General features: G+C 46.8%; 1 protein-coding gene across 1 annotated transcript; it reads left to right on the top strand.

Annotated features, from left to right (window-relative positions):
• The first annotated feature begins 10,151 nt into the window (after positions 1-10,151).
• On the top strand, positions 10,152-23,156 carry LOC148480478 (protein kinase C delta type-like). The gene is made up of 9 exons (XM_088454305.1): positions 10,152-10,632; positions 12,768-12,874; positions 14,223-14,393; positions 16,050-16,141; positions 17,261-17,323; positions 18,070-18,208; positions 18,708-18,899; positions 20,672-20,800; positions 23,007-23,156. The coding sequence occupies exons 1-9, from the start codon at positions 10,152-10,154 to the stop codon at positions 23,154-23,156; spliced, it is 1,524 nt and encodes a 507-aa protein (XP_088310431.1).
• Positions 23,157-27,393: the final 4,237 nt, after the last annotated feature.

Below are 27,393 nucleotides of genomic sequence, written 5' to 3'. Positions count from 1 at the left end.
GAACCAAACTGATTGTTGGGTGTGTTCTCACGTACCCCAAGGACAGCATAATGTAGGATTAGTGCCATTCCCATTAAATGTCTCTGAAATTATAGAATCACAAAGAGGACATGCACTAGATGGAAAATGTCTTAATACCAAACCACCCCATTTTAAACTCCACCAGTACCAAGTAGATAAATCACTTTTATGTTTAAATATCACCAACTCCAATGAACCAGGAAGTTGGGAGGTGACTGGGAATAATCAGACGATGACCTTCTCACTAAAAGCTGATGGTGAGCCTATTAATTATGAACTGTTATGCACTATTAGGGCAGGTGGAAGACACTTCCGGTATAAATATACACTAAGTTCCACCAAAGAAATGATTGGTAGGGTACGAGAAGGATATTGTGCCAAGATATTACAACGACAAACTTGTATGAGTCAAATTGGAGAACCTGAAGTAGGATCACTTGCTAGGGAAATGTGTGGGTTGCTCATGTTCAGTATTCCTTATGTTCTCCCCGATGATGTATATTTTATATGTGGAAGGAAAGCGTATAAGTGGCTCTCTCTGAGTTCCGAAGGTTTGTGTTATTTGGTAAGAATAATTCCAGAAATTATGACCCTTACACATGGTGAAATGCTTGGTATTCATAAAGACACACCAACACCATATCTTCACACACAGTATGAACACAGAGACAAAAGAAATATGATACCTGGTGATGTGTATAAAACCACTCAGTTAATTAGTGAGACAACTGGCTTTCAAGTTTTGGTAGCATTATATCCCACCAGGATCACTCGGGTACACTAAATTTTAGATATATCCAAGACCTTGCTAAATTAATAGATAATATCACCGAGCTGTATGATGACACATTCAGGTATACAGGTAGGGAGTTGCAAGCGTACAAGAAAGAACTGGTGCAACACAGACTAGTCTTAAATAATTTAACAGCTGTCACTGGAGGGTATTGTGTGACTTTGGCCACCCAATTTGGTGTAAAATGTTGCACTTATATTACAAACAATACCAGTGATCCCAAGGAGGTGATAGACCGGAAGATGGATGAAATTCTGCAGTTAAAATGGGAATTTCGAAAGATCCATAATGCTTCAGTGGCTGAAGTAGAGGAGAAGGTAGAGGAATGGGTTTCATGGTTGAACCCACTGAAATGGTTCTCAGGTCTAGGAGAGTGGGTCCAGGAAATGATTGCGAGCATAGGTAAACTCCTGATCCGCATACTGGTTGTCATCAGAGTAATTGGCATATGTGTCAGGTGTGTTCCTACTGTGTTGAAATGTGGAAAATGTAAAGATAAGGTAAATCAGAAGAATGAAATTATGATGGTGGTCAGTAGTAACAATATGAATACTGAGGTAAATGTAGGACTGCATTACAACCCTAAACTAGAAGGTACCATTGTATAATGTATAAGATTTAGACATGCATAAAATGTGTTATTAAAATTTTATTTTTAAATAATGTAAGTCCCTATTCCCCCTCAAGACTTCCTTTATATGATTGGTGCATCCCCACATCTTTCCCATGTTCTTCCAAGATCTGCGGTGTGCATATAGGGGTAGTTTTATGTCCCCTCCTAGAGACACATTATTGATGGATTAAGAACCACCTTGTGCCATCCCATAATATAACATTGAATATGTCATAATGTAAGCCTAAATGAATTTTCAGTTCAGAGTATGATAGCATGTTGTTTGCTATCAAAGGGTGGACTGTCGAAGCCGGATAATTGGCTGAGACAGGATCGTTTTAAAATTAGATCAGGGCGACGCCATTTTGCGAATGGCAATGAGACGCCATTTTGCGACTGGCCGTCCAGCGCCATTTTAGTGAAACTCGCCATTATAAGTACATGCGGCAATGCTATTATTTAGCGTTGTGTGATTCCCACGCAATAGAAAGAAGTTAAAAGGTCCTCACCATACAAATGCAGTCATTAAAACATATAAAATGATTATCCCTGCAAAACACGTACCATGGTGTACTCCACAAAACACATAGTCGCACAATGCTAACTAGCGTCTTTTCCCAATTCCTCAATACTTACACACTGCACACTTACATAAAAGGTTCCCTAGCATTAAAGTGTAATATCCAAGGTTTATTCAGTAATTATTAATGTTGTGTAATAAAGCTTTTTTGATATCTAAGGTTTAGTACATGGTAAGCAGACTGTGTTTGGTGTTATACTGATCCACTGTGTCTCCACAGATTTCCGGTATCATCGGTGAGAAGATCGCAACATGCGTCTGCAAACTATGGACTATAGAGAGTTAAAACACTAAAATGTACTCTGTAATGTTAGCAGCTTAGATTAGCATGCAGCGGGAAAAAGGACACGAAGGGTTGTTAGAGGCTGTTAGTGTCCTTTCGAAGTGACCTATGAACTATTCTGTAACAGAAGCACCTTTAAGAAGAACCAATGGAATCATGTCAAACTTGTCCATTGTATTGCCTATCCCTGTAAGAGTATATATGTGCGCTCTCTGACCCCAGTCTTGAATCTTCTTGCTGTGCTGTTGACGGAGGTTTCTAATGCTGATACCGGTACCTGGGCCCAGAGCGCATGCGTATATAACAACTGTACCTTGGGTCTGTATGAGTTATTTGCGCTAATTGTCTTTAGGTCACAGCGTTTAACCATCTGTTTTATATTGAATAATAACTTTTTTGTGCTTTGGAACACATTCTGAAAGCATTTATTTACTGTGCGACTTATTACGCTAAATAGCGACAATTTTAGAAGGTATAGGCAGGATTTTAGAAGGCATAGACAGGTTTGCATTTAGGATTTAATTAGGTATCGATATAGGGTTCAAATCCAGAGCACAGAATACCCCCAAACCAGCTCAGCTGAGCCACCCCAGGGCATTGCTCTAATGAGAAAAGTGAAGTGTGAAGTAAGAAAGGTAAGAGCAGCTGTGGCTGCATACATAGAAGTGAAAATACAAATATAATAAAAACAAACAGTTAAGTGCTAAAAATCAGTAATTTGGAGTTGTGCACCTGTGATCTGTCTGTTTTAGTAGGGTAAGGCCCAAGGAGTCACGGTGCTTGTATACACAGAGGGATAAGGCCCAAGGAGTCACGGTGCTTGTATACACAGAGGGATAAGGCCTAAGGAGTCACTGTGTTTTTTTACACAAAGGGCAACTGCACAAGGAGTCACGGTGCTTATACTCACAGAGTGCTATTGCTCAAGGAGTCATGGTGCTTATACACACAGAGGGCTATTGCCCAAGGAGTCAAGGTGCTTATACACACAGAGGGCTATTGCCCAAGGAGTCACGGTGCTTATACACACAGAGGGCTACTGCCCAAGGAGTCACGGTGCTTATACACACAGAGGGCTATTGCCCAAGGAGTCATGGTGGTTATACACACAGATGGCTATTACCCAAGGAGTCACGGTGCTTATACACACAGAGAGATATTGCTCAAGGAGTCACAGTGCTTATACACACAGAGGGCTACTGCCCAAGGAGTCACAGTGCTTATACACACAGAGGGCTATTGCCCAAGGAGTCACGGTGCTTATACACATAGAGAGATATTGCTCAAGGAGTCACAGTGCTTATACACACAGAGAGATATTGCTCAAGGAGTCACGGTGCTTATACACACAGAAGGAAATTGCTCAAGGAGTCACGGTGCTTATACACACAGATGACTATTGCCCAAGGAGTCATGGTGCTTATACACACAAAGCACTATTGCTCAAGGAGTCACGGTGCTTATACACACAGAGGGCTACTGCCCAAGGAGTCACGGTGCTTATACACACAGAGAGATATTGCTCAAGGAGTCACAGTGCTTATACACACAGAGAGATATTGCTCAAGGAGTCCCCGTGCTTATACGTACAGAGGGATATTGCTCAAGGAGTCACGGTGCTTATACACACAGAGGGCTACTGCTAAAGGAGTCACGGTGCTTATAGCCTTATACACACAGATGGCTACTGCCCAAGTAGTCACAGTGCTACTGCTTATACACACAGAGGGCCATTGACCAAGGAGTCATAATGCTTGTATACAGTAACAGTACACAGTGGCATACAGCACAACATTTTTTTTAACTTATATTCATTTATTTTTTCCTCTTTTTATATTTATATTAATGTATTTATTTTTTACACTGGAGCAGATGGGCAGTAATTTAATCAGCAGCATACGTCAGCACAGCCAATCGAGTCTGGAGTCTGGACACAGGCTACTACAGTCACTTTAATTAGCAGAGTAGCGCAGCATACCTCAATGTGAAGTCTTCCCCCTACCCTACAGTCATTTAACAGCACAGCCAATGGAGTCTCTGGAGTCTTTTGACAACTTTGCAGAGCTCTGCGCAGCGTGCGTGCTGACTAACAAATGGAGGAGAGTCCCGGGTTCGGCGCCTTATACAGAAGCTGAACGTCATCCAAGTCTCGTGAGAATCCAACGTCGGGAGGATGACGTTCGGATTCCACAGAATCCAAACCGCTCATCCCTAAGGCTAAATTTGTCACTTTCCTACCCAAGCTGCCGTGTAGACTTGTGTACACTACCAGGGGCTATACGCCATCTGAGAATGGCGTATAGTAACACCATCAAATTCCGAGAATACAGAATTTTTGGAATTTGATAAATAGCCTAATTTCTACATCCCCATGCTAAAGTATGGGGAGTGTGGAAATGAACACAGACAAACTTAACCAGGAGATATCAGTGATATCACCTGCATTAAGTGTGTTAATGAATACAAGTAAAAAGTTAATTAAAGAAAAAACACCTTAAAAACGATATTTAAGTGTTGATGAATAGGCCCCTATGCTTTGAAGAGCTATAAAGTGGAGAGAGATAAAGTACCAACCAATCAGCTTCTACCATGTTACAGGCTGTGTTTGAAAAATGACAGTTAGGAGCTAATTGGTTGGTACTTTATCTACATCCACGTTACCTCTCTCCAAGGCTTAGTACATAGAACCCGTAATCATCAGGGGCCATCTGGCCTGTTATGATGAATAGGCCCCATAGCAACCAATTACTTCCCCATTAATCAAATAACCCCCCCATTAACTCAATGCCTCAAGGACCCATTAATTAATCTCCCCATCATCCATTAACCCATCTCTCCACTCCATTATCAATTCACCCTCCCAGCACCCATTAACACAGATCCATTAAAGATCTACTCACACAGCACCCACCTACTCACATGCAACACCCAATAACACCCCCCACTCAACAACTATAAACCCCATCAACCCAGTTCTGATTAACCCATTCATCAATCATTTCACTCCCCCCAGCAGCACCCAGTCACTCATTCTGTCAGCACTCAGTTTACCTTTATTTTCATTACAAAAATACCATGAATTAAAAAAAAAAAAATGAAAAAGACATTGGGCATTTTTCCATTCAAGAATTTCTAGAAGGATGTGTAAGGGTAACACATGTGCAGATGTGTGATGGTGCTGCTGCTGCACCAAATGTTCCTACTCCACGTCCTCCAACACAATAATCACCTCCAAATGCAGTGACAAACGCAGGATTTTGAAAGGGGGGTTTCCAAATAATCAGTTGCTGCCAGAAAGGTGGCGTGGTCTCATAATAAGGGGTGTGGCCTCAAACAAAAAGACTACCTTATGACTAAATGACATTAACATAACCATAGGATTATATATATATTTATACACACACACACACAAGACCTTTCTTTATTTCTGTTATGACCAATGATGTAATAAAAGGAGGGGGAGGTTAGGTATGGGCACTAGGGGGGAGGTTAGGTTTAGGCACCGGGGAGGTGGTGTTAGGTTTAGGGTGCGGGGAGGGGGAGGTTAAGTTTAGGCACTAGGGGGGAGGTTAGCGTTAGGCACCGGGAGGGGGTGTTAGCTGTAGGGTGTGGGGAGGGGAAGGTTAGGCTTAGGCAGTAGAGGGGAGGTTAGGGATAGGAATAGGGGAGGGAGGGTTAGGGTAGAGGTTCGAAAAATACTTACATGTCTCCCTGATGGGTTTCGGGATTCTGGCTGTCGGTATTGTGACCAGCGGCATCCCGACAGCCGGGATTTCATACCCAACCCGTGCTGAAAGTATGTTATTACATATTGCATAACGTATGTTATAATAACGTATCCTTGGATGAACATACATCTCTGAATCTGGGCAAACCATAATTTAAATGTAAGGTCCTCATTTATCACCAAGTATAAAACATTCACAAGAAGAAGTATAGAAAGTTGTTGTGTATGATAATGGTGCTCCAGCTGATCATCTACCAACTGTCATCTGTTTTCTTCTGCACCACTTATCAATTGCAACAAGTTTCATGCATGCAGGTCCACCAGGCAATGTTGCTGACACTGCGTGGGAGCACCCATCGTCAGCGACATAGCCGGTACACATTGGCCACTGCAGACGATATGTCCTCATATCCGCCTGTTCAGACAACACATCGTCAGGTGTGCACCCGGCATTAGACTTATTTAATTTGTATTTTTTTAAATGAACCTTTAAATTGTTAAAAATAAATCTTTATAGTTTGAAAAGATCATGTGTTGTGTAATTATTATAGGTTAGCTTAGTATAGCTTAGAACAGTCATTGGGGCTGATTCAGCAATGAACGCAAATGTACCTGACACCCCTTGCTGCATTTGCAAGCCCAGCGCTGCAAGCGAGATCTCAGAATGGGATCAACGTAGCGACCATCGGTCATGATGGTGGACAGCGCCGGGCCACCAGCCAGCTAAGTAAGCATCACCTTACTCTGGCTGGCCAGCTTGGGAGACCAGGAAACTGTGTCCATCGATGCAGTCCAGGCCCTTACCACTCCCGGATAACGGGACGGACACGCACCAATTTGCCGGCACAACGGCCAGCCCTGTCCCTGCACCAATCCTTAAATGCCTCTGCCTGTCAATCAGGCAGAGGCATCGCAGGGACTGCGTGAGTTTATGCTGGATCCATTCTGTACAGTCGCAGAATGAGTCGTGTGCATTCGCAGATTCACGATTATCGGTAATCTGCATTCAGCGTGCAATGCTGAATAACCCCAATACACACAGGGGAAAAAAAAAAACTTGTATTTAATTAATTGAAAGTAGATTTTAAGTTTTTTAAAATTGTACTTTTGTCTATTTGTCTATCATCTTAGACACATGTTGTACACATTTGCACACAACAGAATGATGTGTGGCATGTGTCATTGTGGCCACTCCCACATATCTACAATGGAATGCAATCAGATTATATCTATTATCTTCTAGAAGGTACTAGATAAATGATAAGTACAATCTGATTGGTTGCTATGGGCAACATCGCCACTTCTAACTGTCACCAGTAGGTGCTGTTGGCAGTTAGTCCACACATGGATCAGCTTAACCAGTTCTTAAATCTAGATGATGTGTGCACCCAGCGACAGCAGATGCGATGGCACAATATATATTGGGTGGTCTGTAGATGAAGATCATAGCTAGAATCTGATTGGTTGCTATGGGCAACACCTCCACTTCTAAAAACTCTCACTTTAGTAAATTTACCCTTTGGAGAGAGATAAAGTGGAGAACTTGCCCATAGTAACCAATCAATATCAATTCTAACTGTCATTGCATACCTCCCAACATGACCCTCTCCAGGAGGGACACAATGCTCTGGTCCTGGACTTCCTGGTAAGAGGTGGGGCTGCAGCGCAGTTCAAAATTCAAATAGGGGAGTCACACCAACTGTCATTTCACACACTGCCAAACATCACTGGCTGGGACTCACTGGCAGTTGGTGTGACTCCCCTATTTGACTTTTGGACTGTACTGCAGCCCCATCCCTGGAGCCGCCACCAATAATAAATTACCAGGGAAGTCCAGGACCAGAGCATTGTGTCCCTCCTGGAGAGGGTCATGTTGGGAGGTATGTCATTTTCCTAGCACCTTCTGTAATATGACAGAAGAGGATTGGTTGGTACTTTATCCCTCTCCAAGATTTTATAAATTTCCCCCTTACGTGAATGTATAGAGGGGGCGATGATGCGATTTGCGCTAAATCATGTCAGCATGGTCTCGTTCCCTGCTTCACAGTACTGGTATTGTTGGCATTGTGTAGCGGGGATGGGTCAAGATGACGCTATTGCACGGTCCCGCCCCCGCTCTACTACCAGTTCAGCATCATGTCCCCTGCCACACCCCCCTATGCTGCATCACGCCCCCATTATACCGACCTACACTCCCCCTCTATCCCAACCCAGAGGGGAAGACAGAATGTCAGCCAGTATGGCCAGGTCTGAGGTTCATCACACTTTGATAAATAACCCCCATAATATTTGTTTTAACATAGTTTATATACTACATTGTTTTAAGGGGCCCATTTTAATTTTTCATCATGGGCCCCCTCAAAAACTAAGGTTCGCCTCTGGATGAAGGTCCTGGGCTTTTCCCTGCTGCATGACTAGAGTTTATAGTGGAGTGGTGCAGTTGGTGTAGTTTCCCTCCCTTTATTGTACATTATTATTGTGCAGCAATTTGTATCGTTGTATTGTGCGGGGTGGGGAAGGGGGAAGCACTGATTTATAGTATGGTGATTGGGACCAGAATATTATCTCGCTAGAGAACAAAGTGTCCCTTAGTCACCAGCAGATACAACATGTATAGGGAGGTGATGAATCTGTCATTGAATCAGCCACACAATGAGGGATCGGGAAGCAGGGCTGGCCCGAGGAATGTTCAACCAGTGTGGTCGAACAGGGGCGCCATCCCATAGGGGGCGTACCCCTCTCAGCATCCCGATTTCAGCACTGTCCCACTGTTCCACCCGTGGGCGGAAGTGTCCCGCAGGTGGCCTGGTCAGGAGGTTGGGCAGCACCACCGCCGCAGATGTGTGGCAGTGCAGGACCCTGGAGTAGCTGAATGGAAGCTGCACTCATGTGCATGGCATCCATTCTGTGCAGGGAGAGGGCTGGGGGAAGTGCTGGGCTCTCCCCCAGCCTGATGTTACACCGGAGGCGTGCCATGCGGGTATGTCCACAAATATTGTCATTTAGGGGCATGGTCTATGGTAATTAGAACCACACCCCATTTGTGGTTGCGCTTGGCGAAGCCGCGCGCGACTAGATGCGACGACAACCAATGCTGCACAGGGTGCGGCTACCCCTGTCGAGAAGGGAGAGAGTGGATAATTTTAAACTACTCCCTGGTACCAATATGCAGATATGCAGCTCTGTTACTGGGTCAGTCGCATTCGGGAATACCATTCACATGGCAGTCCATTGGGTCAATGCTTTATACACATTACATCGCCACCCCCCCCCCCCCCGGCTCTGCTCCCCTGGGTGTGTTTGGGGTTGTGATTTAATTAATGAACCTAAAGCCTAGCCTGGAATCACTACACATGTACTAGTCCCAGGCATACCCAGTAGCCCGTAGTGAGTACTAGGAAGAGGGTGGGCAGTAATTTGGCGATCCTGTCTAGTAGCAGCTGAGAATAATAACAGATAATCAGAGGGATTAAGGCAGAAAAATGGCCTATGGTAGACTAGCAGGAACTAGGAGTAATATATAATATATATATATATATATATACATATTATAAATAACAGCAGCCAGTAGAGACAGTCAGATATCATCTTATTTTTGGGCAATTTGGTGGAGGGTTATACTTTGAGATTGTATGGGATGCACAACCCCCACTATTGGGATACCAATGAGAATAAGTCAAATGAGCCTGTTTAATCACTCTAGACTGACACTGTTTCAAATGGACACTTTTATGCTAGTACACTTATGATATCACATATGACAGATGTTCCCAAAATCTGCCATTACAGTTCAGGTTTTAAGGATATCCATGCTTTAGCACAGGTGACCTAATTAGCACCTCAGTCAATTTGATTTGGGGAACCTCTGACATACAGCGTTTTTTCATTTGTTGCATGTGTGTGTGTGTGTGTATATACATATATATACATATATTAGACACAGCCCCAAGGATTCTCAACCCTTAGAACCAAGAGTGTTAAGGACAGTGATGTCACAAACTGCTTTGTGATGTCACCTGGCTGCTGGCTCAGTGACTTATCAACATAATTTCCCTCTTTGTACCTTCACCATTTCCAGTGGTAAGGTGCTTTTCTTGTGCTTAGCGAGCTTGTGTTTATTATATAATATATAACATGAGAACAAAAAAGAGAAAGCGACCAAAGAAGAACAGGTGCGCTGCAGAGGAGCTAGAGGCTCCTAGCGGGAGGAATAAGGAGGATGTACGCGAGGTGAGAGGAGACCTTCCCAATATCCTAGAGGAAGGAGGCACTCAGGTGAGCAAGGAGAACCAGACAGCTGAGACGGCCTCAAAGACTCTCCAAAAGAAGAACAAAAAGAGTCAGACTAGATCTAAGAAGCCATCAGATGAGGCCCCAAATAAGAGGAGGAAGGTGGATAAGACCAGCAGTAACAGAGCGGCCTTTAAGAGGCCCCTAGACAAGATGGAGGACAGCAGGAGGAATAAAAAAAAGAAAACGGAGGAGCCAGAAGATCAAGGTGAGGGACCCAGCGCGCCCATCAGTACAGCCATAGCTGTGTCACACCGGAGGGGCAATAAGCGGTCTCACACAACTGAGGGCAATGGCGGTAAAAAGAAATTTAAGACAACAGCAGGTAAATTATTTTTATTAAAAACTATGAAATGTACAGTATTGTAAATTTTAATACAGAAGTAAGTGAGGTGTCAGGTACAGTAGTACTGATGTCAGGGCTGTTGAGGGTGGAGACTTGGCCAGGTACTGGTGGAGGTGTTGCTACGACCCCTTCCTAACAATTTGTTTACAAAGTACTCTGCGCAGTGGGCTGGAAAGGGGGGCTGGATTTGTCCCCATCAGCCAGGGGTAGATCGTCTCCCCCCCCGTAACACTTGCAGAGAGAGAGGAGACAGCAGCTCATCAGCAGCAGCCTGCTCATTCTCCCTGCCCAATGTGCAATTAACATGAGTAAAGAGAACCCCTCCTCTCAACACCACTAATTTCTGTGTGTAAGCACCAAGAACAAGCGCTCAAGTCAGTCGTAACTCCAATCCTATATATATGCGCTGCTCGGGGCGGTGCAAGTTATCTTACACTCATGAAGACTCAGTACCGCCTCACCAAGCACAAAGGGCGGTAATTGTTTGTTACGTGCAGCTCACAATACTGGCGCATATGCTCCGTGTGATACATTGTATGTGACATGATTGTATTTCTCTCCTGTGCAACAGTAACTCAGGCCCCATGTACACAGCAAAAAGATTTATTTTTTTACAGGTAATTCATTATGATTTAGCAGCAAACTGGTGCATTTCTCTGCTAAACCTTCTCTTTTCCTAACTGGGCCTGATTCAGAGTTGTACTCTAACCCAATGGTGGTGGGACTACGCATGTGCAGAATGGGTCCTGCCTCATTGCACGCAGTGCCCCCTAAGCCACAGCCTGGTTGACAGGTTGCGGCCATTTGGGAGTGGGGAGGGGGTGGCGCAGCAGCGGATCCTCGGATGCAGCAGCGGATCACACAGGCATGATGCTTCCTGCAGCTTTAGTATATTTACACACTGCAGCTGCATCCAAAGACACTGATGCTGCTGGGTGTGCTGCATCCATCTCTGGCTCAGGCAGTATTACCACTATATACTTGTCATAGGTATAATGTCTTTACCCCTCTATCACCTCTCGTCACTCTTCATGTCGTTTCCCTATCACCCAGCTCTATACAACCTCTTTATTATATAATAATTACTATTCTACAGCACCTGTCACTTTGTTGTTCTATTGTCCTATCCAATGTTGTAGTCAGGATGATTTACCCCTTATTAATCTGTTTAATCTCTGTCGCACCCCAAGAACATATGATAAAGCCACGTAATAATATACTGACTGGGTACTACAGAAAACCAGCATTAATACTGTACCTAATGGTTCATAACACATGACCCCAGTTTTATACTTCTCTCTTTCTGGGCAGGATATATCATGCATTGCATTTTGGATGTCATACATTGCACCACTAGTCGCATACAGTAGTGCGGTATGCATGTACAACTGCGATTATAAATGTAAAGGACAGCTCTTCCAATAAGAGCTGGTGTGCGGACTTCCAGGTTTATGACCCAGGAGTCCTTCTGCGCATGCACATCTGTCGGCCAGCACAAGTTGTGGGGGACACTGGGAAGGATCCTATTGGATCCCTGTCTGGGAATTATGCGGTAAGAAGACAATAAGCTCCTATTAGGCTATGGGGTACAAGCTCCACAAAGTTTCCCTTTTCTGAGCTTGGCGCATATGGGGAATGTGATCAAACCTCAGAAAACAGCAGTTGTCAGGGTTTTGACCGCATTTTGGGCTTGATGCATCCGGCACCCTATGCTATAATTATCTGTAACATTTAAAAAGTTACATTAGCAGAAAAAAACTCAGAGCTGTAACTAGACTTTTTGGTGCCCTGTGCCAGAAAAAGCATAGGCGTCCCCCCCCCCTTCATTTTTCAAATTGGGAAATAAGAAAGTGTACCCAAAAAGGGGCCATGGCCTCATGGGGATGGGCCAGGGAAGAGATAGGGGAAGCCAGGAGATGCTGGGGATAAAAGAAGAGAGAAGAGAAGCTACAAGTGAGAATTATAATAAACAGGGAAATTGACAGGCACAAGCAGCGCCCCCTGTCCTGCGGTGCCCTGTGCCATGGCACTGGTCACACTACCCTAGTTACAGCCCTGAAAAAAACACAAAGTTAATTTCAATAAAAAATTCTGATTTCTATTTATATCACAAGGTGGAAGTAAGAACCCCCCAGCCAGCTCCCCTGAGACATCGGCTGCCTCTCACCTGATGGAAAGTTTAACCTTCCATGGAAAGATCGGAGAGGGCAGTTTCGGGAAGGTAAGTGAGCAGTAGGGACTTTCCTGACTTCCCTGAAAACACTGCAGCAAATAGAACAGACCGTCTGATGACATAAGAACCTTACTTGCTGCATCATATTATTTATCAGCCATTATATACACAATGGGCGCTCTCCATTAAAAATACAATGGGGTCCATGTGAAAAGGCAACTCTGAAGGAAACAGCAGCGTATTCTTTGTTCTTCCTCCATATTTGCTTTTTGACTGCTCCTGCTTGGCTGGATTAAGGTTTGTAGGGGCCCCAGGACAGCTAACTTGTGGGGGCCCCTACCCAATAAAATGATGAATAAAATATGTTGGTGATGGTATTAAAAAGTATAATGTGAAAATACTCACATCACCACAAATGTGTTAAGTCCACTGTAGTGCCCCAGTTCCCATTATGCCACACAGAAACCTCAGTTCACATATGCCATAGTGCTCCCCCATGCTGATGCTATCGCTATGTGTAGGGGGTCCCCAGTGTGGGGGAGTGGTCTCTTGCAGCGACAGGCAGCACTTCCTGATGTTAGTGTATGTGGGGTGCGGTGACTGACAGTCAGATTACAGATGCATGGGGTGGGTGGGGGGGCACATTCTCACCTTGTTCTGAAGAACGCTGTGGTCACTTTGTCTTGTCACCTTCTGTTTGTACAATGATCTCTGGGAGTGTTGGCTCTGCAGGCTCCACAGCTGAGGACACTGAGCCTGATTCAGGTTGGATTGCAATGCTGCCTTCGCACGCAGCCGGCTGATGTTTGCATTCTGCGCAGGCATATAAGATGCAGTGCACATGCGCAAACCAGGCGCTGCGATCGGGAAGCGTTCACAGTTGGCACGCAGTCCCATCGCACATTGATTGACAGGAAGTGACCGTATGGGGGTGGTCGGCGGAAAGCAGGCATTCCTGTGCGTTTGAATGCTGTTACCGGGGCGTGCATAATGAAGCCCCTCTAATAGCATATGCTGGCAGAGGTCTAGATGGCAACAGGAAGTTTAGCAGTCTGTGAGGTAGGGTCAGGTCAATCACAACTGTGCGTATGGGTTCAATGTTACTCAATGTTACCGATGTTTGCGCTGAATTGTGGATTTATGTAATGGGAAGTGGGCGGCTTAATACTGCGGTTGGCATCTTGGTATAGTGTTGCAGTTGCCGTGTGATCGCATTCATTAGTATATTTTTGCAGCGAACGGGTACGTGCGAACGCAGCCTTGCATTCCGTGCTAAATCAGGCCCACTGTCCATTGCTTCTGTCCCTTAGTACCAGTGATGTAACGTCGCCCCCGGCCTGCATTACATACTGCACTGCTCCCTGGGGTCCCAGTCCTCACTCTCTGTCTCATCCAGGTGTTGCTGGCTTCCCATACCATCACCAGACAGCGGCTGGCTGTGAAAATGGTACAAAAGAGGACATTAGTGAGCAGCTTTAGGAACTCCATGTTCATAGAGAGAGACATCCTGGAAATAACTGGGGAGAGCGCGTTCTTCACGCATGGATATGCCGCGCTCCAGACACCGGTAAGAGTCTCTGTCACAATGATGATTAACGTCTTATTACACCGAGTAACAGCTTTGCTTCATAAAAATAAAATATTTATTGTATCTCATCGGTTCATTATAATAGTTCTTGTTCTCAAGACACTTGTATGTATCACCTTCCTCCTATAGGTCACAGCCAGACTATCCAATGCCATAGCTTGCTGGCTATGTTATTGCAAATATACATTATGTAAATGAACTGAATAATGTGTATGAGGAACAAGGTAATAACACATAACACAACCGTTCTTGCTGTGGTAACGGTAACACTTTTCCTATCAGGTTACCGCATACATGCCTACCCTCCCGGTTTTCGCGGGAGGCTCCCGATTTTTCGGGTAACCCCCCGCACCCCCAGAAGGGTAGGCATTTCTCCCGCATTCTGCCCACTTCCTAGTGAAGTGGGCAGAATTAGGAGAATACCCGCAGCAATCGCGGGTCTCCGTGAAGGGGGCGGGACTTAAGCTGTGATTCTGCATGAATCACAGCATTTGGCCCCACCCCCTATGTAATTTGTGCCCAATCGCGGCAATTTTACCGTGAGGGGGCGGGGCTTAATGACGCGATTCGTCAAGCCCCGCCCCCGTCAGCCCCCTGCTGCATCTCTTACCCGGGCTTCTCCCGGGAAGAGAATGTTAAAGGTAGGCAACCCTGGGTTACCGTTCCACCTCCCTTAACTGTCAGTAGCAGCAGTCTGTGTCTCCCCAGCCCAGCAGACTCTGATGTAGGCTGGGCTGCGGTGGGACCAGGGAGGCTGACCAGCAGCAGCAGTCTTCTCTGGATCAGTGGAGGGAAGAGGAGCGATTACACTGATTGTACGCTCCCCCTGGATTTGCCTGGCTGAGGGGCACACGGCTTTGCCCTGCGCCGCAAATATTATTTTTTTCTTTACATTTTTTTTGTTAGGGTGTGTGGCCATGGCCGGCATAGCGGGGGGCGTGGTGCGGCATAGGAAAAGGAGTGGCTGGCACAGGATGCGGCATTGGAGTGAAGAAGTGATCACATCATCATGACCCGGCCCTTCGCTACACCATGCTGGAGATTATACGGATTGGCAGCCCCCCTCCCCCTCAGACCAACCTCAAGTAGACGGCTGCAGATAGAGTGCAGTGGGGTGCAGGGGTGGCATCTGGCCCGGGAATCTCACCCACTTTTCCAGGTGGACGGGAGCTCAACCCGATTTCTGGAGTCTGCCTGCCATTTCGGGATAGTAGGCAAGCATGGTGACATACCTCCCAACTGTCCCGCATTCAGCAGGATCGTCTCATTTTTCTGGGACTGTCCCACTGTCCCACCCGCGGGCCGCAGTGTCCCGCGGTGGGGGGAGGGAGTTGGGGGGCAGCATACACTCAGAGCAGAGCAGCGGGTATGCAGAGCGAGAATAGATGATGTGCGCATGCGCACAGCATCTATTCACAGTACGGGGGGAAGCCCGGGGGCAGCCCAGCATCTTGGAGATGCTGGGCACACCCCTTAGTGATGCAAACGGGGGTGTGCCTTCCGGCCACTCCCACTTTGGCGCGCGGAAGTCCCGATTCACCTGGGATAAATGCTGGGAGGTATGTGGGGAGTCTGCTGTGTGTCAGAGTAATACCCATAATGTAACTGATGCCATGCTCTCTGTCTCTTACACAGGACCATGTTGTTTTCATCATGGAGTACCTGAGTGGGGGAGACCTGACCCAATTCATAGATTCTAGAGCCCCTTTTGACATCAGTACTACAAGGTAAGAGTGACAATGGGTACATTCGGTGCTGAAGCCGGTGTCTGGCTGTGGTGTAAGATTAGCCCAAATTTCCATTGTTTCTCCCACTAGGCTCCTTTCATTGTTGCCCCATAGCCGCTCCCCTATCTCCACATCTTGGTGCCCATCCCCCCATAGCATGCTTTCAGTATAACAGCAATACATGGAAATAATTCAGCCTATCTGGCCCAACGTTTATAATATGTAAATATCATTATTAATATGAGAGATAGTAACAGCACCTCTGTACATCTAGTGCAGTAGGGCTCGGCCTATGCAGCCTAAAGTTGGGTACACACTTGCCAATGCCAATGTGTACCTGGACGATATGTTGGCCGACCAGACGATATCTCATGCAACCGTGGGAGCACCCAGAAAGTCAGTACACACTATGCGATCCACACTAACTGTTATTCCGTTTTGTGTCGTTAGAGCGCTAGAGCGTTCAATGGATCTCATAGTGTGCACCCAGCATAGCAAATCCAGGCCGGACCATTAAAGGTTTCCATGGTGACAGGTCTGTGTATAATAAAGAGTCTCCTGGAGATAGGGCACCAGTGTGTTACTTATGCTGGCCATACACGCTACAATTATCGGGGCGATCCGCCTGATATCGGCGTATCGCCCCGATAATTGTAGCATGTGGGGAGGCAACCGAGGGTTAAATATTGCTTGGTCGGGCATGCCGGATTGTCCAGCATGCCCGTCCGATGCGATATTTACCCACTAAAATGTCGGCCGCATCGGGCAGTGTATGCCCAGACGCGGCCGACAGACATTTCCTGTGTTCCTTCCTACGGAAGGAACAGGGAAATGTCTCCTCCCCCGGGGGCGGAGCGCGGATGTCGGGCTGATACACTGTGAGAGAAATCTCACAGTGTATGCGGGTGACATCTGCGGCTGGCATGCTGCCAGATAAAATGTCTGTCGGTCTGACAGACCTTTTACCTGGACGTGTATGCCCAGCATTAGCCATACAGGAAGCCTGTGTGACAATGTTTCCCGTGACGATATCAGGGGGAATGTGCCATCTCATTATTATCAGTCATCTCACTTTCACAATATTTTCTACTGATAATTATTTTCTTTCTTCCCCATCAGATTTATAGCAGCAGAACTTGTATGTGGGCTGCGCTTCCTGCACACGAGGGGAATCATTCACAGGTAACGTATTATTTCTAATGATCACATATAGTAACCCCCTCATAGAGTTACAGTGCAGCTGTTATGTCCTTGTCATTAATTTCTGGGTATCATCATGATATTTGGGGTAAGACTCTTGTGACCGCTCCACGCACCATCTTATCTCCCCCTGCATCCCACCCCATGGGTAGTGACTGTATGCAGCTGTTCTCCGCAGCGACTGTCATCCTAGTGACCACATCTCATGTTACAGGTCTCTTCGTCGCACTGTAGGCGGGGTGCAGGACGCTGTGCATTTTGCATGCGATGCATCCCGCCACTCACAGCAAGCATAAGATTATTTATTAATGCCGTATGCTTGAAAAAATCAAAAAGAACAGCTCTCCTGGAAAGGGCTGTCTTTTGAGATAGAAAAACCCCGGGTATATTACCCAGAAGTCCTTCTGCGTATGCGTTGAGTGATGCATGCACCGCGGGGAGTGTAGGGAGGTATCCCTCTCAGGGGGAGTTCCGAATACAAGCCCATAGGCTTCTATTGGACAAAGCCATCTAAAGATGGCGTTACCCACTACATCCAAGCCCCGGAATGTATGGAATTCCTGAGATTGGTGCATACGTGGTGAGCTGCATTCTGCATTGCTGCATCCAGCACTGTGACACTCTAATGGGTTTTATTATGACACTCTGGGGACCTTTCTCCACAACAGTCCAAGTTCTACAGCTGGTAGTTCTCTGACAAACAGAACTTACACTCACTCTCCTCACAGGGACATGAAACCAGACAACATTCTCCTGGATGCAGCCGGCCATGTGAAGATTGCTGATTTCGGCCTGGCAGCAAAGAATATCCATGGCCATAAAATGATCAGCGAGTGTGTGGGGACCCCAGGTTACATGGCCCCAGAGGTAAGTAACACAGTCTTCCCCTACAGGCTTCTCATGTCGCCATTTCCATATTTATCCCAACATATCCATGTCCCAGCGGCATCACAAGGGGGGTGCAGGGGGTGTGGACCGCACCCGGGTGTCACCCGCCGAGGGGTGACACCAGGGGTGTCTTTAGAGAGGAGGGGGCCCATGTGCATTCCCCATCACAGGCCCCCTCCTCTCACTCCGGCGGCCGGCAACTAACTGATGTGGCTGGCCGGCCACCGCAGAATCAATAGACTCTGGCCACAAGTGTGTGCCCGGAGTCTATTGTGCATGCGCAGATCGCCGAGGAAATGGCACAGCCGCCATTATTCCAATGATTTCCTCACAGCGTATGCGCAAAACACCGGAAAATGGCTGCGGCTTTCGCAACAGCGTGCACGTCCGGACCAGTATGTACAAATAACAGCCTAACTCGGTGCCTCCTGCCAGGATGGACAATGTACTAACTGTTTGTTTCTCCGTGTTGTCACAGATACTTTGTGATCTCCCATATAACAGCATGGTGGACATCTTCTCATTTGGGGTCATTTTCTATCAGATGGCAACTGGGTCCTACCCATTTTATGCCGGTGAGGAGACCATTAAGATTGAGTATTCTGTTATGTATGACGCCCCGACGTATCCAAAGAACCTCGATCCAGAGATCCAGAACATCCTTCATAGAGTGAGTATAAACACGTTTATAGCTGGGTCCAGAGAACATGGAGTCACAGAGGAAATAAGACCTAGATTATAACTAAGCACACACTAAATCAAGGGTGGGGAACCTTTTTGCTGCCGAGGGCCATTTTGATATATATAACATTATTTGCGGGCCTGGTGCAGGCCACGCCCCCTCCGTGTGAAGTCACACGGGGGCGCGGGTCACAATTGCCGGTGATTACAGCAATGGGGAGCTGTAAGGGCAGTGGTGTGACTGTCTAAAGCATCCTAAGGACGCTCCAGGTGGCACTGCTGCATAGATTATGGCTGCAGTGTACCATTCTAGGCACCCTGCTAGCCAGATGAGGCTAGCAGAAAAAAGCTACGATGGCCAGACCAAATGATTCCGCTGGCCTTATATGGCCCCCGGGCCTGAGGCTCCCCATTCTGCACTAAATGCATAGGCTATAAGGGGTATAATTACTAAAGTGCAGGGTTTTAGGAGTGGAGATATTGTCCATAGCCACCAATCAGAATTTAGCTATTATTTTCTATAGGGTGCTAGATAAATGTTAAGTAGGATCTGATTGGTTGCTGTGGGCAACATTTCCGCTTCTAAAAACCTGCACCTTAGTAAATATACCCCTAAGTGTCTGCAGTCACATCATTCCCATCTAGTTATAGCCATACCCCTCAAATGTAACTACAGCAGCAAGGCAGCAATGTGTAATACCACTTTTCCACCAAAAACCCATCCCCAACCTGATACACTGAGCACGGCTCGCAGCCAGGTTTTACCCCTTTTACACTGGCAGCTGGTCCTGGGTTATTTTCTGGGTCTAGCTGTTCACAACGGACTCGGCTCTTCCGTGACCCAGGTCCTCCAATGTTACAGTGGATGCTTGTAGATGATGTCAACTCCAAGCGCTACTGAAGCCAACCAATTTGCTGGTTTGAGGCATGCCCCCGGTCACCGTGACCCGGGTCACGCTGTTTATTTAAACTGCACCAAAACCCGGGTTCTTTTACACTGAGTCGTGACCCGGATACATCCTGCAATAACCCATGTTATTGTGCCAGAGGAGAAAGGGTATTCAATGGCCGGGTGAGAAGTTTGCTCTGAGAAGACTGCCCCATTTACAGGGCAGCTATCATGAAGCTGCAGTTGGAATAGGCTTTGGATATTATTATTACATACCTTCTATTTGTCATTATTAGCTAGGCATAAAGTAAGGCATACAGGAGACGTGGCTGCATTGGCGTCGGATTAGCAGTAGCAGGAAAAGGGTTTAATGTCACTGATCAGATCTCTAGTTATACATATTACTTGCCATATTGTGTCCTCTTATGGAGGACTCACTTTCTGATAAATACTAGTAAAATACAATATAGGATACAGTCACGGCCATAACAGGGCAAGAATTCGCACTTTGCCAGCCCTGACCCCCAAACATGTGCTGTCATGACATCATGAAGAGGGGGCAGGACAACTGGTACCAGGATAAAGCTAAATGCTGGGAATGTCCTAACTAAGGAAGATCCAGGCGGCTCAGTAGCAGCTCTACGGCTGCTGGGTGCTATTCCACAGGCAATTAACGTCACAAATATTATTTTACTAGAAGAATTTCATTTATGTTTAATAAGTCTCCAGCAACTGTAGATGAAAAACAAAGGTAAAGGATTTTATACATGTCGTCCTGAGAATAAAGTGCCATAAAGAATAAGGATGAAATTGGTCTAATGGTGCTTGTCTGCCATTAACAGCCTATACGTTTCTGTTTATCTCTACGATAGCTCCTAAGCAAGTCCCCAAAGAAGAGACAGGTGATGTGCAGCAATCTGAGAGGTCATCCATTTTTCTGCCCAATCAACTTGGAGGAATTGGAGGCTGGAAGAACAACTCCCCCATTTACATTGCAGCCTGTAAGTATATGAATAAGATGGAAATTTATGCCATGTGTGCGCTATCATGCAGTCACATTATCCCATAGACTACTGGGTGCAGTGATGGATGATGATGAGGAGAGATAAGTGACTTTGTAGGAAATTGTCACACAAAAGCGAATCTTCTGGCAGAATATTCTGTGTCACAGATTTGCGAAGTCCTGCTGATACAATGGCGATCCTCACTTTATTAGTAAAGTCAGATTAGATGAATACCTAAGAACATATTTATCAATTATCGGTTATCGGCAAAAAGAGATTAACATTCCCTGCGATGTGTTATGAGTGAAGTGCATACACGGGGGGGGGGGTGATTCAATGCATTGCGATGTAGAATAGCGCTGGAAGGGAGCTCTAGGAGCTATTTAATTCACAGCAATATTTAACTTTGTTGGGTTGCAGTTAAGTTGGAGAATGCCAGTTTCCATGACTTCACCTGGGTGTTTAGTCGCAAGAACCGTCATTCTCCGACTAAAGTGCCGGCCACGAGGCTGTTAGCGCCATGCTAAGCCGGATAACAGCCTTGCGGCTGGCACTTTAGTTGGGTATCTCCTCGCACCCTCAGGAGGGTGCTAGAAGGCTAAACAGCCCAGTGAGTTTAATAGCTCAGGAAGCTCCCTCCTGGGGCTGTTCAGCATCGTGCTGAATTGAATCCCTGAGATGGGGTACAGCACCCGATACCATGCACAAGCTGCCGATTACATGAAAGATTGTGCAGCAAAGGGGTCTATTCAGATCCCTTCAGCTTGTTACTTACGTCCGGCGGCTCCGGACAGTCACAGGCTTCCTCCTCAGGTCCTCTTGTGCTCGCCTGCAGGGGGAAGCTTGTGCAGCTACAGAACAGCAGCGACCACGGGGGAGCCAGATCGCACACGGGGTGGGGGTGGAGGGGGGGCCAGCAGGATAAGAATTGAATGGCCGCGGGGGTGGGAGGGGTGAGCGCCGGTTTGAACACGGGCTGGGAAGGGGGGCAAGCCAGATCGGACACAGGCACCCGCTGTGAGCGGAGAGCCGGATCGGACACCAGCAGGGGGTGGGGGGGGGGGTCTTAGCCGGATCTGACACCACCGGACCCCGTGGGGAGGGGGGTTTGGAGGAGAGAGAGCAAGATTGCACACCGGCACTTGATGTAGGGGGTGAGGCGGATCTGACACCGGCGGGGGGTGGGAGCATGCTGGACCACTGTCACAGCTCCTAGTCTTGGTTACTGCTAGCGGCGGGGTGGGGGTGGAGGGGTGGATGGACAGATAAGATACTGACTGCCGTGGGGCTGGAAGGGGTGAGCCGCTGTGAGGGGAGAGCCGGATCAGACACCGGCAGGGGGTGGAAGCATGCAAGACCACTGTCTCAGCTCACTGCACCGGCTGGGATGGGCGAGGGGTGGGGGGGACATTCAGCAGTGAGGAAATCCTTATGGATACTTCAGCTTTTCCAAAAAGCTGACTTCGCAGAAAACGCAGCTTTTCGGAAGTGATACTTTTGTTAGGGAGGCATGATGATTGCCTCCAAAATATTTTTTAAACTTGCGTCGAGTTTAAAACATAATTATCACTAGTGATACTTATGTAATGGTGAATAGGCCCCTTTGTCTTTTGTGGCCAAATGCAAATTGAGGAGAATATTTTATGGAATGTTTTTGAAAATTCCATTAAACTATAATGATTGGGCATTCGCTCTTCCTCCTCACCCCTGCTGGCCAACATGAGGAATTGCAGAGCCGTGACAGGCTGCAAGCACACTGTTTTTTTCAATGGTTCTTAGAAGACTAATATAACCTCTCATAGCTAGTACTTCAATTGCAAAAAAACAGACACATTTTTACTTTATTTGTTTATGTTACTTTCTACAAATTTACTGTAATTTTTTCCATTCAAATTTATTTATAATGTATAAAGGAAAACCAGCTCTACAATGTAATAACCCGAAAATCAGCCAGGTATCTCGTCAATTCGGTTACATATCTCTGTCACGTAATTTTCTCATTTCTGGTAGTAGCTCTGTATTAATATATTCATGTTTTATGTTATCATGCAGCATATAGGATAGCATAACATAGAATAGCGGGAAGAGCTTGCACACTATCTAGTTATTATTCTCCGTTATGACACATACAGTTACAAATTGCCCAATTAGCTCGGCATTTACCTGTCTATTATGTGACCAATCTGATTCATTTTCTTCATAGACCCCAGTTACAATCAGTGAAAATGTACCCCTGGATGAGCTGCTGTCACCACCAGAAGCACAGGAGCCACCGATGTCTATAAAGGAGAACCGCCTGTTCCGTGGGTTCTCATTTACAAGTGACAGGTGGAAGACAATGCAGACTCCATAATGCACTGCAGGTAACATCTCACCCAGTACATCACATCAGAGGACCCCGGCTCCATCCTCATTCTGCTACCAACTATGTCAGCTGTAACATCTGCTGTGTCCTCCACATGTCATCAGTGTGTCATCTGCTGTGTCCTCCACGTGTCATCAGTGTGTCCTCCACGTGTCATCAGTATGTCATCTGCTGTGCCCTCCATATGCCATCTGCTTTGTCATCTGCTGTGCCCTCCAGTGTGTCTTCTGCTGTGTCCTCCACATCATCAGTGTGTCATCTGCTGTGCCCTCCACATCATCAGTGTGTCATCTGCTGTACCCTCCACATCATCAGTGTGTCATCTACTGTGCCCTCCACATCATCAGTGTGTCATCTGCTGTGCCCTCCAGTGTGTCATCTGCTGTCCTCCACATCATCAGTGTGTCATCTGCTGTGCCCTCCATATCATCAGTGTGTCATCTTCTGTGCCCTCCACATGGCATCAGTGCCCTCCACATCATCAGTGTATCATCTGCTGTGCTCTCCACATCATCAGTGTGTCATCTGCTGTGCCCTCCACATCATCAGTGTGTCATCTGCTGTGCCCTCCACATCATCAGTGTATCATCTGCTGTGCTCTCCACATCATCAGTGTATAATCTGCTGTGCCCTCCACATGGCATCAGTGTGTCATCTGCTGTGCCCTCCACATCATCAGTGTATCATCTGCTGTGTCCTCCACATCATCAGTGTCATTTCCTGTGCCCTACACATGTCATCTGTTGTGCCCTCCACATGTCATCTGCTGTGCCCTCCACATCATCAGTGTATCATCTGCTGTGCCCTCCACATGTCATCTGCTGTGTCCTCCACATGTCATCTGCTGTGTCCTCCACATGTCATCTGCTGTGCCCTCCACATGTCATCTGCTGTGCCCTCCACATGTCATCTGCTCTGTCCTCCAAGTGTCAGTAATAACATCTTCTGGATCCTCAAGTCAGCAATATCATCAGTAAAGTGCTGCAGAATGTGTATGAGGTATAACTATTAATAAAATTATATATTTTCCTATCTCTGTGTATGAGAAACCTGATTGACTCACTTATTCCTTTAATGCATATAAGAAAACCCATCCAGTCATTACGCTCTATACCATACAGCGTGATTTATACTACACGGAATGCTGTATGTCAGCGAGCATTACCTCCTGCAAGCCCCACAGATAGGGCCTGATTCACAGATGTCCTCTGATGCTGAACTGAGACGCCGGAGACATTTTTATTACCTATGGGATCGCAGTTGCAGGCAGAGACACGCCCCCGGAAATGGTCACGACACGCCTGCGTTTGAGTTTGAGTCGCCACCTCCCCTATTGACGCCCACAAGCTGTCCCTGCCTATCCATCCAGCGTCCATCTCTAAATCAGTCCCATGGTCTCATCACCATTCAGCCCTGCTGGCATTTTAGATGGGGTAGCCGGCTCCTCTACAAACTCATGGGTCACCAAAGTTACTATTTGTTCCCATGATCTGTAGCCTCTTACAGTAATGCTGAATAATAACTGTTATTTACATTAACATTGTAGAATCATTTCCTGGGCGCACAATTGTTATTTGCTGGGGTCAGGGCCGGTGCAAGGTTTCTTGGCACCCTAGGCATAGCTTCAGCCTAGCTCCACCCCCCTTCCCTCAGATAGCTACACAAGCCCTTATACAGAGCCTCCAGTAGTGTCCCCCCTATGCAGTGCTCCCAGTAGTGGTCTCCCCTATGCAGTGCCCCCAGTAGTGGTACTTATAAAGTGCCCCCAGTAGTGGTCCCCCTATGCTGTGCACCTTATACAGTGCCCCCAGTAGTGCCCCTTATACAGTGCCCTCAGTAGTGCCTCTTATACAGTGCCCCCAGTAGAGGTCCCCCTATGCTGTGCCCCCAGTTGTGGTTTCCCTATGCAGTACCCCTTATACAGTGCCCCCAGTAGGCCCCTTATACAGTGCCCTTAGTAGTGCCCCTTATAATGTGCCCTCAGTAGTCCCCCTATGCTGTGCCACCCTATGCAGTGCCCCTTATACAGTGCCCTCAGTAATGCCCCTTATACAGTGCTTCTTATACAGTGCCCCCAGTAGTTCCCCTTATACAGTGCCCCCAGTAGTAGCCCCCCTATGCATTACCCCCAGTAGTGGTCCCCCCTATGGAGAGCCCTCCAGTAGTGGTCCCCCTAAGCAGTGTCCCTTATACAGTGCCCCCAGTAGATGACACCACCTATGCAGGGTCCCTTATACAGTGCCCCCAGTAGTGGCCCCCCCTATGCAGTGCCCCGTATACATAAAACAGACACACAGACAGACATTAAACTTTATACTTACCTGAATCCCCGCTCCTGTGCCTGCCGCCATCAGCTCCTCTGTTCTCCTGCTCTGCACAATGGGAGAGACGTCATGACATCTCTCCCTTCACCCAGTGTGGGAGCCGGTTGGCGGAGCTCATGAGTGAGCTCCAGACGGCTCCGGCAGTGGGCGCAGCAGCCAATAAGAGTCTGTGTGACTCTCACCGGCTGCTAAAACAAACACACAACTGGTGGCGGTGTGTTTATTACTGTGTAGTGCGGACTGCACTACACTTAATGAAACCAGCAGTGCTCTCCAGTGGCCAGCGCTCCAGGCAGCTGCCTAATGGTAGCGCCGGCCCTGGTTGGGGTCCCCCACTCCCCACCCTCTCCAGTGCCCCATACCGCCTACTCGTCTGTTATCACACCCTCTGGTTCTGCCACCATTACCATGTAATTTATGTGTGTAATGTGTAGGGATGTGCTCTGGACCATTTTTGATGGATTTGGATTTGGCTCTGATTCATCATCCGGTTTTGGATGTGGATTTGCCAAACCTGCCGTGACTGGCTTTGGATTTGGATTTTTCACAAAAATTTACAAAAAAAGCTAATTCATTAATTTCCAGTCATTTACAGTCAATTTAGACCACCTCACAGCTTATAAGGCGTCCATAACTTTATTGCAATTAAAGACACTATAACAACTTACAGCTAAATTCTACTAAAATAAAGACACCTTAACGCCAACGCCAGGTTCAAGGAACCACAGCCTGCCACCCAAACCAAAACACTAGCCCGCATCCAAAAAGAAAAACAACACCCAAAAACACACCTACCATAACCAACCATAACTCTGACAAATGCACCCCATCAGAGAGGAAAAATGTAACTTGTTCCAACCGCAAACTTGGATACCACACCAACAAACCACCAGACCCAGAGGCAAAACAAGAAACAGCCCTATTAATCTTCCGGCGAGCCGTATCCAAGGCCAAAAGGTCTCTAGAAACCGTTCATACATGGTGAGGGACAACATCCGACCACACCAAGCACACCTCAGGCCACCATGACCATAGGGCGGCCAAGTCAGCCTTCATCCACAAGATCAGCTTAATACTCCCAACTGTCCAATAACATTGCCTCCAAGGTGAATCGCCAACCATGACAGGCCCCCACAGCGCTTCTCATGATAAAACAGAAGGTACAAAGAGCCGACCAATGCATAACTCGGACCCCAAGATCACCGATCTTGACGGCCACCGAACAGGGCCATCCTTCTTGCAATCCCATGCTCCTCAGCCCAATAAATAAATGAATGGCCCACAAGCCACACTTGCTCAGAAGACACGGGCAAAGTTGTAAAAGAACAAACAGAACTAAAATGCTGCAGTGATAGAACTTATATAAGAAAACGGATAGAGTGGTAACCTAGAAGGAGAATGTTAGTAGCAATACCCAAATGAAGGAGAAAATCTAAAAAAACCCTCCCGTGAGCCCTGAATAATAAGCCAATTGAATTGCGGCCCTATTGGAGGAAAAATGTAAAAATCCCTTCACACCCTCAATTTTTGAATGCTAGCCATTCAAAAACTGGCGGGTAAATGACGTTTCTGGGTAGGAAAAAACACAACTTTTAAGCTTATCACATCTAACATATGACTTAAAGGCGGATGACCTCCAGCTACCAATACCTTGAACGGCAGATTGAGGCAACCCGCTGCCCGCTGTGCAAGAAGCTGCGCCAATACGGAAAAAGTACCACATTGTGCAACATTCAAACCCAACTGTCCCAAACAGCGCTTACACACAGCAGCAAACTAGTCAAAGGGGAGGAGTCAGCATGAAATAACCATTGTGAACCGGCTGACGAGCGCAGACCCGCATATAAACCAGCCCAGCGCAAAGGGCAAATCTTAGTAATAGGATGAGGCCTGATGGTAAC

Source organism: Taudactylus pleione, unplaced genomic scaffold, assembly GCF_031769625.1.
Source record: "Taudactylus pleione unplaced genomic scaffold, aTauple2 ptg000612l, whole genome shotgun sequence".
NCBI classification, from domain to species: domain Eukaryota; kingdom Metazoa; phylum Chordata; class Amphibia; order Anura; family Myobatrachidae; genus Taudactylus; species Taudactylus pleione.
Note: the sequence above shows the minus strand (reverse complement) of the source record. Positions and strands in the feature narration are given on the sequence as shown.

What these genes read in the sequence shown, in the direction of transcription:
- LOC148480478 (XM_088454305.1), top strand. Translation starts at nt 10,152, where the DNA reads ATGAGAACAAAAAAGAGAAAGCGACCAAAGAAGAACAGGTGCGCTGCA. An exon ending in ATGCCGCGCTCCAGACACCG is followed by an intron (nt 14,394 to 16,049) that starts GTAAGAGTCTCT and finishes TCTCTTACACAG; the next exon opens with GACCATGTTGTTTTCATCAT. An exon ending in CCCCATTTACATTGCAGCCT is followed by an intron (nt 20,801 to 23,006) that starts GTAAGTATATGA and finishes TTTTCTTCATAG; the next exon opens with ACCCCAGTTACAATCAGTGA.